Source organism: Athene noctua, chromosome 1, assembly GCF_965140245.1.
Source record: "Athene noctua chromosome 1, bAthNoc1.hap1.1, whole genome shotgun sequence".
In the NCBI taxonomy this organism is placed as follows: domain Eukaryota; kingdom Metazoa; phylum Chordata; class Aves; order Strigiformes; family Strigidae; genus Athene; species Athene noctua.
Genome location: NC_134037.1, coordinates 25,681,542 through 25,701,768, shown reverse-complemented (window position 1 = coordinate 25,701,768; position 20,227 = coordinate 25,681,542). Strand labels below are relative to the sequence as shown.

The 20,227-nt window shown below is 33.6% G+C and overlaps 1 protein-coding gene across 1 annotated transcript in view; it reads left to right on the top strand.

Annotated features, from left to right (window-relative positions):
* The window catches only part of CSMD1 (CUB and Sushi multiple domains 1), a 1,262,314-nt gene that overhangs the window by 1,024,049 nt on the left and 218,038 nt on the right, over positions 1-20,227 (top strand). Inside the window, exons 24-26 of the mRNA XM_074922368.1 lie at positions 3,472-3,663; positions 7,897-8,023; positions 11,067-11,269. Coding sequence (XP_074778469.1) covers positions 3,472-3,663; positions 7,897-8,023; positions 11,067-11,269 — 522 coding nt within the window. The remainder of the gene's footprint in view (positions 1-3,471; positions 3,664-7,896; positions 8,024-11,066; positions 11,270-20,227) is intronic.

Genomic DNA, 20,227 nt, shown 5'->3' with positions numbered 1-20,227 from the left:
GAACCTAAATACCTAAAGGTTGGTAGTTTATAATTTTTAGATACTTACTTTTTTGTGTGTTTGGCTTCAGGAGAATGATTATTTCAAAATACCTTATGACTTCTTCCACAAATAGGAGTAGGAAATTACTTATTTTAGATTACTATTTTTCATATAGCCACTGTAGGTTTACATGCAGTATAAATGTGCATATGTATATATGGTAAGTAAATGGTATCCTTCCTTTCAAACTAGGTGAAGAAAACATTTGCAGATATCTCAGAACCTCATCAGCTTCTGTTAAAAGTACACTGTATGATATAGAATCCTTGAGAATTTCCCTTGGACATTCAAAACGAACATTCGCTTCTTCCACCTTCCTATTGAAGACAGGTTTTGAAGGGTACAGAATTGAAGCTGAACTGAATGGAATGGTGTGCTCCAGGGATGCACTTAGCATACTCCACCCACTAACAGACACAAAAACTAGTCCAAAGTGAAAACAGATAGTGCAGACAGTGTGGATATCGTGTCCTCAGCTTCATTGTTTCACTTCCCAGATTTGCTTCTGCTGTACTGCACTACTTACTAATGTAGTTAGAACCACAGTACCCATCATAATTAAACTGAATTGAAAGAAGTTGTAATTAATAGTCTACATACATTACAGATATGTCAGTAATTTTTACCCTGACAACTGGTATTTGTACATTCATGATTATATCAAATATGACAGAACAAATCATGTTGGATAAATAGTGATGGCCAATCATCAAGATGTATTCTGGTCGGTTTGGTTTTAATTTAACTGGATTTTATCTATTTATTGTTCTGATAATCCTGTAATGAAACTCAGGAATAAGATAATTGACAGCAATTTGCCAGTACAATATTCTTTCTCAGCAGTAAGAGTATTGGCAGAATTTCTCTGACTGCTGGTTCATTTCAATGTCAGGTAAACCTGAGTACTGTGACTGTATGGAGCTCATGGCCATATTTCCCCACTGTGAAAGTTCACAGCTTCTAATTTAATACTGAAGTTCTGTTGCAACATTTCAACAATGAGATTTCACAGCGCTATGGTCCTTTATGACAAGTTACACCAAATGTACAAGAGCATCAGGGCAAAAGGGAATGGAAAGTTCTGGTTTTTTTGTGCATAGTGGGAAGGGGAAGAAACTGCATAAGAAGAGCTGAAAAGGCAGCTTGACTGTGAACACACAGGGCAAGATCCTGCAATATTGGCACACGGTTATCAACATCTACTTGCACGTCAAATACCCCAATTTTTAATAGGCTGATTGACAGACATAGTCTTGTGTGTGGAAAAGTGTAGTGAACGTGTGATCACAAATTATATGATGTCATTCTTATATTTTTTCTGCAGTATTCAAAGTGGCATTTTAAAAATTTGGCTTAAAAGACAGCAATTACTTTGTTGGATGTCCTTGCAAGGGAAATTCTGTACTTCAGATACAAAAAGGAATAATGCTCTTTATTTGGTCACACTGAATATTTGTACCTAACGTTTTTTTTATGGGCATAATATTGTTAAAACAGCATTTTGTAATATTGTAAAAACTGAGACGGATGCTGGACTTTTCCTGAATTATCAATAATTAGAAGAAATTAAAATCAGTATTAATTTTACAAGGTGGTCTTTTGATAGAAATGTCTGAATAATCCAAACCAAACCAGCAAATTCTGATGGGTTTAGTGTCTCAAAGATATTTAAATTTAGATTTTTTATTTTTGCTTCCAGTTAGATATTTTTTATTTGCACGTTATTTGTTTCTGTATTGTGTTAAATAGGAAATTGAATTCTGACACCCAACACAGTGAGTGGTTATGTTCTCTACAATCAGATTATCTAAAACATTACCCCAAGTAAATATTATATTAGATTTGAGTTTAAAAAGACTGACAGAAAATCCTAACTCCTCTATTGCCATAAATGTTCCCACAGAGTCTCAAAAATAAGATTTAAATAAGCAATATATTTCTGTGAGACTTCATGTCCTCTGACACATTCACAGGCTGAGAAATTCCTATATGTACTACTGTGTACTCAAATACATTGTCTTTACCAAAGCTGTGTTTACTTATTTACAACTTGCAGGAGTATTTTGTCATTTACAGATATAGAAATACAGTTCAGTGAGTATTTGTAGACTATGAGGCTCTTGAAGAAGCAGGTAATTCACCTGGGGACAGTGCTACTGACAGGTGAAAGGTCTTTTCACATTTGGAGAGTGATGGGGAGGAGTAGTATTATTTTATTTCTTTATAAACATACACACACCTACACAAACTTTTGTAATGAAAATCAATATATTTTAACATGTGTATGCTATTGTATATACATACTACATATTTAGCAATGTAACAGAATTATTTTCAAAACCATGTTAGTCAAAATAATGCCAAAGGCTAGTACATCTTTTTACAGGTTGGATATTTTAGTCTTAAAATAAACAAAACCCAACCTTTTTTTTTTTTTTTTTTTTTTTTTTTGGCTCTTCCTAAATGCCAAATGTTATTCTACAATTTGAATTGATTTCTGTCTTCAGAAAAATTGATTTTCAAATAAGGTTTCTCTGTAAGAGCCCCAGTAAGTTTTTAAGTTAGTAATATCAAGGTCAGTTACTTTAATTTTTAATTTCATATGTTTGTATTAGGTTGTATTTAATTCAATTATAGTATTCTAATGTAGTACTAAAGTGAATTTCAATCTGTGATCTGTGAGGCCTCATGGATTTCTGCCCGAGTCTGCAAATGTAATCAAGAAAAGCAAGCTTATTTTCAATAGTGATAGATTTTTATAGCACTGTGGCTCACTTTGCAGAGAGGAAAGGGTAAAACATGGAAAGAGTTGTAGCTGCTCAGAGTAGAACTGCTTATTACAAGGAGCACAGAGGGAGCTATTTAACACATTCAGCATGTTAATAGGCCAAAACGGGGAATGCTAATTGAAAATTTGTGTAGGAATATTTCTTCATTTCAGCAGAGAAGAAACTGAAGCCATGATATCTTGACACTAGGATGGATGAACTAACCTTTGCATTTTCTTCCTGAGTTACCACTATGGTCTGTTGTCTTCATTATGGAGATTAGAAGAGGATGTGAAGCTCCCACTTAGTGCTAAATACAGGGTCAATACTTCCTTTCCTCTGAATAAAAAAAGAATGAGAGAATATAAGTGGTATAAATTAATAAAATGCTCACTAATTTCTTTTAAGATAGTGTATATAAAGCACTTTCTTCAATAAACTAATGCCATAATCAATATCAAATGAATATTTAGTTCTTGGTGTTTCAGTTTCTGATTTACTGAAATTATATATAATTTATCTCTGATCGTGTGTTTACATCTAATCTAATTGTATCATGAGAATATAGTTTGCATCCAGATCAGATTCATTGGAATTATTTTTTGTTTGATCTTTTATATCTCTGTGTCTTTTTTTCTTCTCTTCCCATTTCTGTTTGCAGGTTTTGATCTAGTGAAGTGTGAAGATCCTGGCATACCAAATTATGGCTACAAAATCCGAGATGAAGGACATTTTATAGACACTGTCATTTTATACAGCTGTAATCCTGGATATACAATGCATGGTAGTAGTATTATGACCTGCTTAAGTGGAGATCGAAGAGTTTGGGACAAACCTCTGCCAACTTGCATAGGTAATATGGACTGTGACAATGAAAGATTTCATTCTGGTGTTTCAAGAAAAAAAACAAAGCATTATGATATGATAATGCTGTAGACTTATTTTAAATTTCAAGTAAAGATTTTAATCTGGACATCCAAGTATAACTTCTCTGAAATGGCTGGCTGTCTCTAATGGCTACAAAACTGCAGGGAAACACTTATTCCTATAGGGCAGCCTTTGATGAAAGACTGCTGCTTTCGTTCCTATGATATCATTGAGTCTGATATTCTGTCACAGACAGTGGTATTATCTAAGCACTTCATAAGCTAAGCAAGCCCCATCATAAAGCAAATAAACTTTTTTTTTTTTTTTTTACCTTGTCTGTTTTAATCAGAAATTATTTCAGCATCTCATTCCTATGAAGTTAATTCCTAATTTTCATCCCACATTGGTGGATTGTTTTATCTCTGTGCTCTTGAGTCACTGTTGCCATGCTAGGATACTCCATTTGTCAGAGCCTTGAGGCAGACCTTTTCTTTAAATATCATGTCTTCAAGTGACTAAAACTGTGTTTCATTGCAACCAACGTAAATGTTAAATAGAGAAGTGCTAGGTGAAATGCATAAAATAACTGAACGCCAGTATAGCTATTGTCCATTGTACCTTTGCTAGGGCAGTTTCTCTCCTCTAGTTTTGTGTCTCCAGCAAATTACCAGTGACTTACGGAGTTCTGATTTCACATGGAGTTCCCTCGAGTCCTTGGGAAAGTCTTTCTTTCTATGTGTCTTCTGATGCTTATTTTTTATCTCTGTTGCTTGCTACAGTCAGGCCACCAATTGCTTTCAGTTCTCACCTGCCCTGCAGGGTCTTGGCTCTCTCCCATATTGGGTGCTACATTCTCCGTTCCAGGAGCCACTTCCTGCTGAACACATTCACAGATCTGCAACCTACAAAGGAGCAGGATCCATTCCTTTCAAAAGTTCATCTTACCCAGAGGCTGAGTGCCAGAAAAAACATCAGTGGACAGCATTTCTGCTGTCTTAGTAGAGGTGTTATTTTTTCCACTTGATTCTAGAATTCTATCTGTAAGTTTTCTCATATATATGACAGGTCAAAGCAACTCTTTCCAATTTTGATTTAAAGATTTTTCCAGGCTTTTTATATATTCAAGTCCTCAAGCTCTTCAGTTTAATTGGCTAGCTTCCTTTTCCTCTAAGTTTTGCCCTTTTGTAGAGAAGGGCCATCATTAGTCCTACCTTTGCTTATCTCCCTATTTAATTTAAATGAAGTCATTACCATAAGGTCATTTTCTGTAATATTTTCTTGTGCCTGTGTTCACTACCAAGTATTTGAATCAATTATAAAATACTTGTTGTTTTCAAGTCTATAAGGTGAATAAATCCATCTATCTAGTTCCTTTTCTTAGTATGGTGATTTGTCCTCTAATCTATATGTTGGTGTTTAAAATCTCAACCATGCAGTATTTAAGAAAAATTAATTAAAAATAAAAATCAAGTATATTGCAATCTGACCTGTAGGAAGATACAGAACTCAGGATCAAGTGAATCTAAAGAAAATTCCTATCTTTGCTCCTGTAGAACACCTTTCATAACTCTTCTCCAAAATATTTTGGACAAATATGTATGTTTTTTCATGCTGTCTTTATTTAGTTTACTTCATCACTACTACGTAATGCTCCCTCTGCTCCCATATCCCTACTTTTATTTTCGGTTTTCTTGATAACCATATATACCTTTAAACTTCTATATTTCACCTATAATTGCTACTCTTTTTTTTTTTTTTTTTTTTTTTTTTTTTTTTTTTTTTTTTATTATACTTTGAGTTTACATTACTAGATTTGGTTTCGGTATTTTGTTGCACAGCTTTTGGAATCACTTGTACCAAAATCTCTTATTCCTTGAGGATCTCATTTCATCTCTAAGCAGAATTATGTCCCAATATCAATTGAATGGCCAATTTTCTACTTGTATCCTGAGAGAGATTTTGTTCTTGCTTTCTGTCTGTTCAACCACAAGGCTATCTTTCTATGTACCTTTATCTCTTACATATCTTTTTATTTGCTGTTTTTGTTCCTATCTTTAATATCTTATTTGGGGGTTACATCAGTTTTGTATAAACTCCCTCTTTAGCTTCTCAATTTAAGTCTCCTGAAACACTAATTAGCTCCCCAAGAAGTCAAATGTTCACCATGCTCTCTGAAAATCTTCTAAAAGTGAATCTTTCTAAACAGCCTTTCACAAACATTCTTCATAATCTTCATAAAAATGTAATTTTTTTCTACCATTCTGTGCATAGGAAAACTTGTCATGAAGATCCTTGAAAATTCAGTTAAGCATCTGCAGATTATTTCATGCTCTCTTTTTTTCCCCCCTCTGGTGTTATTTTCTTTTCTTTCTTCATTTTTATCTTATGCTATTAGAGTTTTATGACTTCTACTCTGATTTGACTGTCTTCCCATTTCTTCCTTTTTCTTAAGTTGCCATGAACTTCCAAGCATCACTTTCTTTCTTAGACACATTTTCTTGGTATCATCCTGTTTGTGGCTTCCTATTCTTTTTTGCTCATTATGTTTTAGATCAGCATTTGATATTTGCTGTTTTCTCCAGTGACATTTACAATCATTTTAATCTCATTCACAAAAAATTTCAAGCCCGTACATATAGGGGCTTTAAAGCCCATACATATTCCACATATTGTACACCTAGTAATTTTCAACAATACACTTCTATACTGGTCTTAGCATTCTTTTTCATTTTTGCTATGTTCTAAGCCTTACTGAAGGAAACTAATGAATTCCTGTAATTCCTTCTCTAAAAGATTATAGAACTTGTTTGAGTATGTCACTTCTGTTTGTTATAGTATATTTCTTTATATACCATACTCTTTGAGGTGCTGATTTTACAGTGTACTTATTTCTCCATATTGGAAAACAAACTTTTTGGATATTTTTTATAATCACTTTTGAAAGTTTACTTGTGATCTGCTCTAAAATAGATTTTCTTTTTAAATGTATGAACTATATAATGTATCATCCCCGATTTTATCACTTATTCTAAGTTTCTAAATTAGCATTCTCATAATTCTAAACCAAATCTGTCAATTAGTTTGAGTTTAATTAATTTTTGTTATCTTGAGTTACCTTGAGTTCTTTGCTAAGTACAGTACTGTATCAGTCATTTCTTTAACTGTAGTTATCTATCACTGCAATTATTGCATTCTGAACTTTCTTGTATAATGAAAACTAACTGAAATCTTAGGCAAAGTTTACATTTGAAGAAATTATGTACTAAAGCACTTTTCTGCTGTAGTTCTATAAATAATATATAGTGTTTTGAGTGATCAGACCAGCAGGATAGGTAAGTAAATCAGTCACCTTGTTTCCTCTACAGTTATTTTCCTTCATGCTAACAATTTGGTTCTCAGCAGTGACTCGGTGGCATGAATAAGGTTTATTATTTGTTAAGAGTGTTGTTGCTAGATTTTTTGGTCCAACTGACATGGTTCTTTCATCATCTGTGTCTTACACTATGCTTGCTGTACATCTGTGCTTGAAGAGTTCCCTATGGTAGCATTTTTTAGTACCACTACTTATAAGGCAACACTGTAAATGAAGTAGGAATTCAGGTACATCACTTAACTGAAGAGTTACTGATCCTTTTTGGTTCAGTGGCACCTGACTGTTACACAGTTTCAGTTTCATCAGGGTGCATCTTTATCCTGACCAGACAACAGCATGATGTCTAAACAAGCAGTGTTAAGAATCATATATTTCTGGATGCTTATCAATGCAATTGGTCTCTCCACAAATTTAAGATAGCATTGATAATAAGGTAATAAGTTTTAGACCAGATATTACATACTTTCAAATCATAGCTTTTAGATTTACTGTGTAACTTTGTAGACATATGGCATTTAAATTTCTAAATGGTAAAGGAAATTACTAGGCAATACCTAACTGCTTTTTGATGTAATTAAACTTAGATATATAGAAGTAACTTGAAAGCTTTAAACTAAAGCTATAACATAATCACCAAATTATGATTTATTGCTTTATAACAAGGTAGGAATGAGATAATTATATGTGCATTTGTAGCTTGTGCACATGTCCTGTTTTGTATGTATATGAGATTTTATATCTTTTTGTTGCCTTTTTAATAGACAGAGAGATATGGAATGGACAGAAAATGGAAGTGCAAAATATTATGGTCTTCTTAAAAATATGTAATCCTTACTTATTTTGTAGCTGAGTGTGGTGGTCGAATTCATGCTGCTACATCGGGACGAATTTTGTCCCCTGGTTACCCAGCACCATATGACAACAATCTTCATTGCACTTGGATTATTGAAGCAGATCCAGGAAAGACAATAAGGTACATGATTAATGTCAGTATTTATTGTTGACTTGAGTGTTTTATAAATTATAGTCTATGCCCTATATCCTCACAGTCTTCTACATAAGTTTTTCTGTATTAATCCCTCCTTACATTAATAAAGTTGATGCTTGTCTTGCTGGCATTTATGAGTACCATTCCTCTAGGGAACCTGAGTATCTAAATTGTGTAGAGGACACTTAGGTATCTAATTCAGAACTGTGAATTTCGTTAAATAATATGTCCTATAAATCTTCATTGTAGTAGAGTAGTGCACTGCTATGCCTTTTTTTAGCTGTAAAAAAACTAAAGCGCCAAGCTGTTGTGGTGGATTGACCTTGGCTGGACGCCAGGTGCTCACCAAGCTGCTCTATCACCACCCTACTCAGCAGAATGCTGCAGGGAGAAAATAAGATAGAAAAAAACCCTCATGGGTCAAGATAAAGGCAGTTTAATAAAGCAAAAGCAAAGGCCACACAAGGAAGCAAATTAAAACAAAATATTTTCTAGTTCCTATCAGGAGGTGATGTCCAGCCACTTCCCAGGAAGTAGGGCTTCAGTACACATAACGTTTGCTCTGGAAGACAAACTTCTTAATATCGAATGCCCCCCCTCCCTCCCTCCTTTCTCTTTGCTTGTATTGCTGAGCAGATGTTATATGGTATGGAATATCCCTTTGGTCAGTTTGGGTCAGCTGTCCTGGCTGTGTCCCCTCCCAAGACCTTGCCCACCCCCAGCCTGCTGGTGAGGGGGGAATGTTGGAGCGACAGCCTCGATGCTGTGCCAGCTCTGCTCAGCAGTGGCCAAAACACCGGTGTGTTACCAACACCTTTCCAGCTACACAGACAGAGCACAACACTGTGAGGGCTGCTATGGAGAAAATTAACTCTATCTCAGCCAGACACAATACACCGGTCAACTGTGGTTTCAAAATCCTTCTCGAGTCATTCTAATGACAGTCTTTTATATCTTACTGTCACACACAATTTAATAATTTGTTTTAAATAAAATATAATAGTCAATGCTATTTCTTAAATACATTATATCAAACACCTGTAAAGTTCCTGTCTCTCTGCCAGGAGTGCTCAGACATCAGGCATCTTGGACCTTGTTGGGTATCTATTAGAAAATGTCTCTTTGTCATGAATGCCTTGATCTGAGGAGGATTTGACAATTAACAGCAGCAGCAGAGAAGATTAGTTCTATAAAGGTTTATATACAACTCTGACAGGTTTTCAGTTTCCATTCCTGCTCTCTTTCATCATATCATTATTAACATATATAACACTTTGAATTATGTAAGTATCAGACATTTCCCCCATAATCGTATGAATAATAAAACCAGCAACATCTCAGAAGATGTTGAGAATAATTAAGTTTGAGAAAAAATATGAGATTTTAATAAGAAATGTGTACAGGACTGAGAGAATGCTTAATAGATAAAGACTGGAAGATTTCTCCCATGTAGATTAGGCAGCATAATGAAAAAGGGAAGAAATTAGAAGAATACAGAAAATGAGGGAAACACAGCTGGTGACTAATCTGTGAAATAAAGGTACATACCAAGAACTGAATGATGGAATCTGGAGCTTTTACTTCTATAATGATTTATGGAAAGATGATGGAAGGATTCAAGAACTCAGGCAAAAGAAAATTAGTAATACAAGAAGGACTTTTAAAACAGTTTTTACTCATCAGTTTGACATTCCAACAAGAAAGACTATCATACTTTGTGACTGATGTATAGTTAAATCACTCAGGTGAAAGAAATACCAATATTTAAAGATCCTTAGTAACACACAGATTCAAAAAATTTGAAATGGCAAATTGTCTGCAATATTCAAGCTAGTTTGTCCGCTCCTAACAAGAAGTTGCTGTGAAAGCAAGAATGTAACAAAAACATTTAACATCCAGTCAAGATAGATAATCTTAATTTCTGTAATCTAAAATAATGATACTACTATGTTTAATTATATGCAACAGAGATTAGTTTTATACTCCAGTGTCAGAAGTATGTGATTTCCAGTAAACATGTTACTTCAGAATATTAACTATCCAGTTTGAGCCAAAACTTAGCGAATAGTAAGCTGTTTCATTATTCTCTTTATGTGGACAACAGTTTAGCTGATCACTTAAATGAAAATTACTTTATAAAAGTAAAGCAGTAAAACAATATAAGCAAATGGTGAGTTATTCACTGGAGGTTGTTGTTTGTTTGTTTATTGGGGTTTTTTTAATAAAAATCCCATTTCACTAAACCAAATAATGAACCCACTCTGTCACAGGTGATTTCAATGCATCATTTACATTTAAGTGATAATTTTAAAATTAATTATTTCCAAATAATGACAAATCTAATGAAGAAATATCAACACACAACTATTTGAAACAAAAAAGTTTTGATATTCACCTATGAGATTTCATCAATGTTAAACATGTAAGCAGTCAGAACTCAAAGTCAATGCACATATTTTGACTAGTAACAGCATTCTTGAACAGCTTTCTAAGTCTAATACTTCACCTGGAGGTAAATACAGATTATTTTATTATAACATAAATTTATATTTTATTAATTTTGGCATAAGGCAAAGATAGGAAAATACATTTTCTGGTTTTCTATAGGAAAGGAAATGCCATGCTGACAGAATTCTCTGTGCTGTGTATGCTACTGTCAAGTAGCTACTGCTTTTTTTCAGTTGCATGTAATTCAATCTAATCAGTGTTCTTGGTATCCTCATTTGAATAGATGAAATCTTTGATGAAAGTTCTTATCCCTTAAAATATTTATCATAAAAATAATTGCATTTATAAAACAAGTACTATATGCCCCGTAATGGTGTTTTCTGTAAGTCTGACTTTTATAGAACGGAATAGCATCTCTCTTACAAGATCAGCTCATCCAACAGTAAAAATGGACAAATCTGGAGGACCTTCAGCCCTAAATAGCATCTCAAAACCAAGTACAGTTTGGGAATGTTTGCTTGGAGTTTTGTGTAATTGTGTTTAATAAGTTATCTACAGTGCTTTTACTTTCTCTTTGCAGTCTGCATTTTATTGTTTTTGACACTGAGGTCGCTCATGACATCTTGAAGGTATGGGATGGGCCTGTTGAGAGCAGCATACTTCTGAAAGAATGGAGTGGCTCAGCCCTTCCAGAGGATATTCACAGCACTTTCAACTCATTAACACTGCAATTTGACAGTGATTTCTTCATCAGCAAATCGGGCTTCTCCATTCAGTATTCAAGTATGTAAATATTTTTTCATCTCAAATACAATAATTATTCACACTAATTCTATGCATTATTCTTATATTATTAACTGTTTCTTATCTTACAACTTCGTCCATATTAAAAGAAAAAAAATAATTATTTTATCTATTTCTGCAAATAGCTATGACTAGGGAGAATTTTTAGATTTGTTTTGAATGTTTCAGGTTTTTTATTCCTTGTTTTGTACAGCAACTACATATCTAGCATTATCTAAGTAGCATTATTTAACAAGTCAAAATGCATTTGTACAAACATAAGTTTTCTTCTACACTGATAGTTTTAAATGTTCCCACCGGTGCTACCTAGTAATAAATTATTTTGCATTTATACTTTATGATGTTTGGGTTTTTTTTCTCAAAACACTGGTTGCATGATGCATCGTTTTTATGATTGTAACCACTCTTTATGTATATGATTAAATTGAAGAATATAGTATATTTTACCATATTGAAAAATATTTTAAAATTTACTATTAGACTAATCAAATTCATCTTCAGGTCTAAAGTGAAAACTCCTCTTTGTATAGAGGAGCTGTGATATTGTATAATTCATAATATTATAAAACTGAGTATGTGGAGTTTTTCTGTGATATTATGACTGAAGTGTTAAAAACTGAAAGTTGGATGACGGGAAGACTATATCATTGTCTTTGACTCAGTCATTGCATCCTTATATATCTAGATAAAATGTACATAAGTGTATTTCTGCTTAGTAACATAAGAAAATTATGCCTTAATAAAATGTGTGAGAGTAGGAGTATTATTTAAAACCTTCTCTGGAGGTGTTGTCATTCAGAAACAAAGGGCACTAAGAAGCTTTCATTCATTATTATTTGCATAAGGAAATATACTTTAGGGGTTTCCTGGTTTCTAAAGAGTGCATTTTACATTTACCTGTTTACTTAATTTTGCTTGGTTTTTCTGAATGTTTTACCCCCAAAACCACAGACCCTGTCATCAGCCCCAGATACATAGTTAAAAGTACGTAAAATGAATTAAAGACAAACAGCAGAATAAATGTTTCTAAAATTTCTGACCAGTGTAATATATATAATAGGCAGCTTTTCATGTTGTTTGAAAAAAGTTAAATTTTACATTTGTGGAAATGAAGGAGTTTTTTACTCTGTTAGGGTTAGCAAACACATTTTATGTTGTATTATTTGAAATAATTTTATGTTTATACAAAAATTTTGAAAGGAGATAATATTTAAGCAGTTAGATTTGTCAACACATTCTTGACCTTCAGTGATACTTAGAGTAAGTAGGAGACAATTTAATGCTTTGAGGGTGATGAACTGATTTTGTCATCTTAGTATAATGGATGCACTCAGTGATCATGCTAGCAATTGCAGAGTATGTCTTACTCAAATTAATTGGAATTAGTGGTGAAGAAATGAATGCCTCAGCTCAAGTAAAAGGAAAATTATATTAAAGTTTCATTCACCCTGCTTGACAAGTGAAATGATTTATTAATTTTTTGATTGTAAAGGGTAAAAAAATATGATTTAAAGAATATGTTAAAGTGTATGTTAAATTATTTAATCTAAAATTCAGAGCTTAGTTTATTTAGTCTCCTTGAGGCAATGGGCAGACCACTGTGGCCTTGATCTGTGAAGGAGTTTAATTAATCTGTGCATAAGTGAGGATCTTTACATGCTTTAGTGTTCATCATGTGTTCAAACTGTAGGCCAGTTTAGAGCAAAGCTGCACAGAATATTGAAATTTCACTACTTTTATAATTTGTAACCCAATGAATAAAAGAGTCTGGAGCTGCTTAAACTTTTTCTGGTAATTGCAGAAGATGTAGATGTTTTATTACAAGTTCTATGAATATAACTGCTCGAGTTTTGTGTCTTAGTGGTACTTGAAGGATATTCAAGTGTTGCATTTATTAATGAGTATATTTTATTTAAATATTAATTACAATCCAAGAAGTAAACTTCAGATGCAGAATTGTACAGGATTGGAAACCTTCAAGAATCTGGACCTCTTACAAACGCAGCTTCTCTATTGCATTATGCAATTGGGATGATCAATGAACATCCACTTACAGGATCATGCAAAGGATATACATCTGAGAGTATCAGACCAAATGAACAGTTTAAAGAAAAAGCATAAAGTGATAACCTTCAGCTGGAGAATTTGTTTCACTGTGCCGTGAACGTGCTGATTACTTTCTGTAGTTTGCATTCTAGAAAAACCTTACTGCATCTGCCTAAAAAAGAGGTGCTGTGAAATGATAGTGTGAGGTAGATCAGAAAATATCACATATAAATTACTTACTGTTGATTGTAAATACAATTAGATGTAGTTTTAATGGAAAAATACAAATTGCTGATGCTTACAAAATGATTAAACACTATTAAAAGTGCTTTGTCTTACCTACTCAACTCAGCATGTAGAGCATGAGGACATGAACTGACAAGAGTGATTATGTTAATTGTAATCAGTCTAATGCTTTTCATTAAAACTTAATTACCATTTAATCATGCATGAAAGGACAAAAACTGGAGTTCACTGTACAAAACTGACCTTTAGTCTGGGGTTAAATACATTTAAACTATGTATTACAAGCCAGGGATGTCAACCAACTCTTTCTGATCACAGTACAAAAAGTAAACACAAGAAGGGTATAGGAAATTTGGTATTTGGTTTCTTTATTCCAAAGAAACAATGTTACTGGCAGCAAAAAGTTCATGCCTAAGTTAAACATAAAAAAGTTTTCTAACGTAGTTTAATTCTGTCCTATGTGTCTAAGGTAAATGGGATAAATTTCCCTCCGAAGTTGCCTTTTCTTTTTATCGTAAGTCTATATACACTTACATAAGAGTGTGTGTATATATATATATATATATATACACACACACACACTTATTTAAGTCTAGATGTACTAACATATGCTAAATCTCAAACTTCTGGACATCTAAGGGAAGGTGAAATATACCTGTCTTTTCACAGGTGTCTAGTTCCCTTTGAGCTGCCATATCTGCCATGGCCAGTCTTCATCTGCCACTCCAGAAGGTCATACACTCATAAGTCCTTGGTCATATCTTCCAGTCCTGTGCAGATACCTTGGATATTGTAAAGCATCTCATATGAGACAAGCCACATATGCTGAGGCTGATCAATCTTGCCCCGAATGTTTAATCTACAGCTACTCTAGACTTCTGAAAACACTTAAATCCCGTGCTAGTGGATGGTCCATTGCTTTTATTGACCTGAAGCTTATTTTATTGAGAACTTGTTTATATCTAAACATACATTCTTTTAACTTGAAATTTAATGAAACCAATGGAAGTGGCAGATGATAGGAGCAGCATTGACAGTTGCTGGTCATATTATCATTCTTACAGATTCAGTTAGCCTTATTTTAACAATATCTATTAGTATCTCCCCTTACAGTCTAGCCTTTTTTCTTGAACTAAATTCTCAGCTATTGTAACTTAAGAGAACGGTATCCTTATCTTAAACTAAATGATGTATTCATAGTTCCTCTGATGGTTTCATAGATTTTGCTTCTCAAGGCTATACATCAAAGGATTATTCACACTCCTCTTATAACGGAAAAACCATTTTTGAAGCATCTGGCTTTTCTAGAGTCAGATATATCTATGATCATCTTCTATGCATATCTTTTGTTCGATGGCATTGTCAGTTTCTCTTAGTCATAGTATTCTGTAAGCATACACTTTAATTAACAATATATCTATCTCTGCTTTCATGTGAATGAAGTTACCTCATCTTTGCTATTAAATAAAAGTTAATAAAGTAGCAAAGATTTTTTTCTCAATTTCTTTGTAATATTTCTGTCTTATTAGAAGAACTTCAGACACTCATTTTATTAAAAGCAAAGATATGAAATGAAGGCATTTGTATAGTTGGTTTAGTCCAATTTTATTTTTTCTGTTGTTTCATTCCTCTCCCAATATTTTTAAAATTTGCTTTTGATGTAAATGCAGATATAAGCAATGACAGGTAAAAATGCCTGATTAAATATTTATCTTAACAACACAAGTTATCAATTATGATAATAAAAATAAACAACTTACACCAAACAGTTGATTAGAACAATTATATGGAAATTATGGTGTCTGATGTCAACATGTCTGTTGGAATCTTACTTCCTCTCACAAGAGTTTAAGCATCACTGGTTCAGTGTTTGATAGTTCCTGATGACACTGGGCTTAATCTGACAAATCTGCTTAAACAACAATGCCCGATTCTGTCCAGTTTTGTAATTCCATTTGATCATTTGTTTGTCTACAGCAATCTTACAGTCACTGTCACCTATCTTGAACTGTTAAGAGTACTGTTGTCTTATAAATTGTTTTTTTATTACAGAGATATCTTTTAATCACTTGCCTAATGGATTGTGCTACTGCATTTAAGTAGTATAAGCATTTCTATGACAGAATCATAATTGCTAGGATTTGTCATGCAATTGTTCCAGTTTGACTTGCAATTAAATTATCAAGAAAAATGGGTTAGAACAAAAATATTTTAAAAAATAAATTTACACATACATAATCACGTATCTGCTTACTAACTAACTAAATTTAAGATCAAAGAAAATGAAAGCCATTAAGATATCCCTTGTTAAAATAAATAGGACACAAACCACAAGAAGTCAATATTCCCTTTTAAAGTCTGTAACCTAGACATTTCACAGTTCAGTTTTGTCTCTTGCTTTCTTTGATGCTATAAATGTTGCATTGCATGCTCACAATAACACAGTTTCATGCTAATGAAGCTGTCAGAGCATACCTATCCATCATCTAATCCATGGTCTGGGCAAGGCATCCTCAGCCTCATAGAGGGCAGCAGTTCTTCACTAGGTTTCTATGAAGCTAAGCAGAAGTAGGTTTATTTGATGGCTTTCTCTAAACTTTTGAGCTTTTGTACTTCAGACAATTAAAAAATCTACATTAGAGTTTGGGTTTCTTTTTTCTTTATACTTATGGACAATACAAGACATTGATATATATGCTTGATGCTAATTTGCACAGTTCTTAGTCTGTACATTTACATATATTAGGTGAGGTACTTTTTAGAGAGCAAGTACTCTTCCTTCACTTTTAGAAATGTTTTTTATTCTGAAATCACTGCAAATCATATGTACAATGTCTCAACTTTGATATGCCAAAATCCTTATCAAACTTATTATGCAAGCTTAATGCACTAAACAGGGAAAGCTTGTGCAGTGCCTGCAATTTAAAAGTGAAGCTCCTGAAAAGTCTTTATTATTTTTATAACCATGCAGTGTAGAACAATAGTGTCTGCAGCAAAACACTACAGCAAATGGCTTACATGATTGTTTAACATAGAGTGAAAATGATAGTGATGAAGGTGATGTGTTTTTTGTTTTTTTTTTTTTTTTTTCTTGAGCTATAATAGATTGCAGGCTAAACTAACTGATAAAGAAGTGTCCTCCAGGTGAAAGATAAATTAGGTTAGAAAAATCTAACATATTGCTCATAAGGCTACAGACACACAAATATACAGTGTGTCATAGTCTCAAAAACAGTCTCCTATTGATTTTCAGTGAAGTTTTAAATTGACTTTGAAATTGTAATTTGGGGGCCAAATCCAAAATAGGATCTAAAATGGGATTCTGGAAGATTATTAAATTAAAAACAGAGAGGCTCAACACAGTGGCTGCCAACATATGGAGGTCTGAAAACTCCCTAGCAATCTGTGGTTTTCTCAGCTGCCAAGTGTTTTGGCACCTACCTCTAGCTACATCTTTTGTGTACAGAAGCCTGTTCCACTCTGAGCAGATGAGATACTAAGAGATGGGAAATCTGTACAGCGTTACTCTGCAACCCTGAGTATCATGTAGCCATCTATACCCATAACTGGTATAGTATATATATAGCATGCTATACCCATAACTGGTATAGTACCCATAACATGGGTATCATGGGGGTTATTGCTTAGAATACATGTGCAGGAACTGAGAAGCAACAGTTTAGTTCTTTTCCAGCTTAATGGAATTCAAATCCCCTCTCCTGGCTATGTCATTATAGGCACCTGATTTTTCTCAGTCTTTTCCAAAAAGTCTATGGAATTTGTTTCGATTTAGCATCCTTGAGTCTAAAATGAAGTTATTGCTTTCCCTGCTTTACAACATATATGTTTTGTGTTCAACTACAAGTTTCTGAATTCATCAGCTTTTTTTTTTTTTTTTTAAATTGCATATGGCAATGTTACCTCACAGCATGAACATGGCCTTTCTCATAGGTATGCAAATATAGATATTAATTTCATGTCTATGTAGTAGTGTAGGGGCTGAGAAGAGCCTGTTATAAAGTAAGAGCGATGACAGAAGAACTGGTGATTTTTGATGTCTGGATTACTTATCAATGCATATAACCTCTATACCCTTTAGATATTTGCACAATATCAAATGAAGCAATAGTACACTTGTCATTTTCGTGCAGTTACAGAACCTCTTGGGAATCTTGAGAAGTAAAACAACTTGGAAAGGAGGCAAGTTGAAAAGCTGACAGTCTGTCTAAATGTTCACTTTAATAGATGACACATCAGTGCTTAAATTTCTGGTGTTTTGTTTAATTAGGATCAAGCGTCTTTGGCATGATAAAAAGGTTGTTAGTTTCAAATACATAAAATAACTTCTGAGGCTGCCAGAACAAAAGTGTAAAGAACATTTTGGTGCTTATTAAACATCTGTGGTTGTTTTTAAAATTTAGAACTTTGTATATAAGAAATGGAGATTAACGGTGAAATGAATACAAAGGCATCTGTCTTTTGTAATTGGTGCGTACTTGGCACAGTCAAAATGGGAAAAAATGTTGTTTGCCGAGATATTATATTGCATAACCTTTCAAGGAGAAAATTAAGCTATTCAGAGATTTGTTTAAAAAATATATACTAATTAATGAGAGATGGGCTTATGCCCATATACTTATATATGTGATTCTATATTACAATTCTTTATTATGATAATTATGATTCTTTAACAGATATACACTATAGTGATCCATTTTTTTAGAGCTGGTATTGTCTGTCAAATAACAAATAACTTCTCTGAGGTCATGACCATGCTTTCTTTCCCCTGTGGCCAAGTACACACTTAGTAAACTGCACTAATACTGGATGTCAGGTAAATTGTCAGAGTGGTGCCTGGGGAGTGCTTACACAGTACTCATTAGTAGTGACAGCTGTTCCTTTAATTCTTGGATTGATGCTTATAAATTCTGGTGGAAAAGAAGTCCACCACTGTTAATAAACCTGCCATGTCTTTTAATTCATTTAGATATAGGAACCATCCCAAGGTATGAGATGTACTATTTTGGAATGGAAACAAGGTCAAAAACTTATGAATAATAAATTGTTAAACAAAGGTCTGGTGTTTGTAGTGTGCAAATTATCATAATTCATGAATTCTTATACAGAGCTGTTTTACAGTTTCTGTGATTTGTTTAAGTGACAACCTATTTGCTAGAACATGCATAAAACCATTTTACCGATCTAAAATGTTTACTTCTCATTTTGCTAATTCTGTTTTAAACCTTCCTGTTTCCTCAATATTTACAACACACACACACACACAAAAAGTGTTTTCCAGTTGTACAACTTGGTAATTGTTTCAGCTTTGCAAAAGTTTAGTTTCTTTTGGTAGTACAGTGGGATCGGTGTGGATGGAAGGGAGTAGGTGCAGTTATTATTATAGTACAGACAATGGATTACCCACACATTATGGTTGCAAAGATTGCATAGTGGTGGAAGTGATGGATCTCTTTTATCTTATGAAAGCCTTTGGGTTGTACCACTTGAAATAAGATGACAAAATTATTTTAATGAAATATTAATGTTTCCTGGGATTGTAACAGAAAAAATGAAAAAACCCTCAAGCCCCCAAAAATAGAACAGGGAGAATGGACTATTATCACTAACACATATCACTTACAGGAGGTGTGGAAGAGACTGTGCCCCTCTATTCAAAATAATACAAAGTGATTATCTATTTTCCCCAACATCAGACACATTTAAGATTCATCTGGACAGGGTGCTGGGCCACCTTGTCTAGACCATGCTTTTGTCAAGAAAGTTTGAACCAGATGATTGTGAGATCCCTTCCAGCCTGGTATTGTATGATTCTATGATTTTAGAATTATATGATGTTTTATGCTCTTAGTCTTCTTTTTGGCCTGTAATTTGTAACTCTGTCCTAAAACCCAAGTATGTGAAGTGCTACATACTTCTCAAATTGGAGAACTGGGCAGCCAGATAACAATAACATTAGCTTATCAGCCAGCAAACTGATGAAAAACAACTTTTAACAATGGCATATATGCTTTTAATAAATGACATCATTTTTTCTCTGAATGTTCGTCATCGGTCTGCTTATGTCTTACAAATATCAGAGCAAAATTACACTTTGAAAATACATCAGATGTAGAGATGTAGAGCTGAGACGGTTATGAATCAGTTTAAGAGTGAATCAGCTGTTCGACATGTGAGCACAGAAGAAAGAATACATAGTTCATATTAGAAAAAAAGACAAATTAATATTGAAGTTTCACATTTTTCAATAACTATCCCTTGAAGTACTGGAGATGAGCAGAAGGGTGTAGCATGGCAGGTTTTTTAAAAAGTCTTTGGGCTGGATTCAGGAAGTTTAAACTTGATTGAATGAAGATGAGGAAAGTGGTAGAGGAACTTACCAATATCATTAAAGTTGATTGTGACACTGAGTTTGGGATTTCTTAGTTTGTCTTTTGCTCACAGCTGTGGTAAGTTCTTTGAAAAATACATGTTTGGGTGGAACAGCCTGGAGTGATAGGAAGCATTGTGCAATTTAGTGATTTAGAGACAGTAGCCTCCAAAGACAGGACCTTCTTTCCCTGGGAAGACTACAATGTTTACTGCAACTCAGGACGTTGAATACCTGAAGCCAGTAAAAGAAACCTA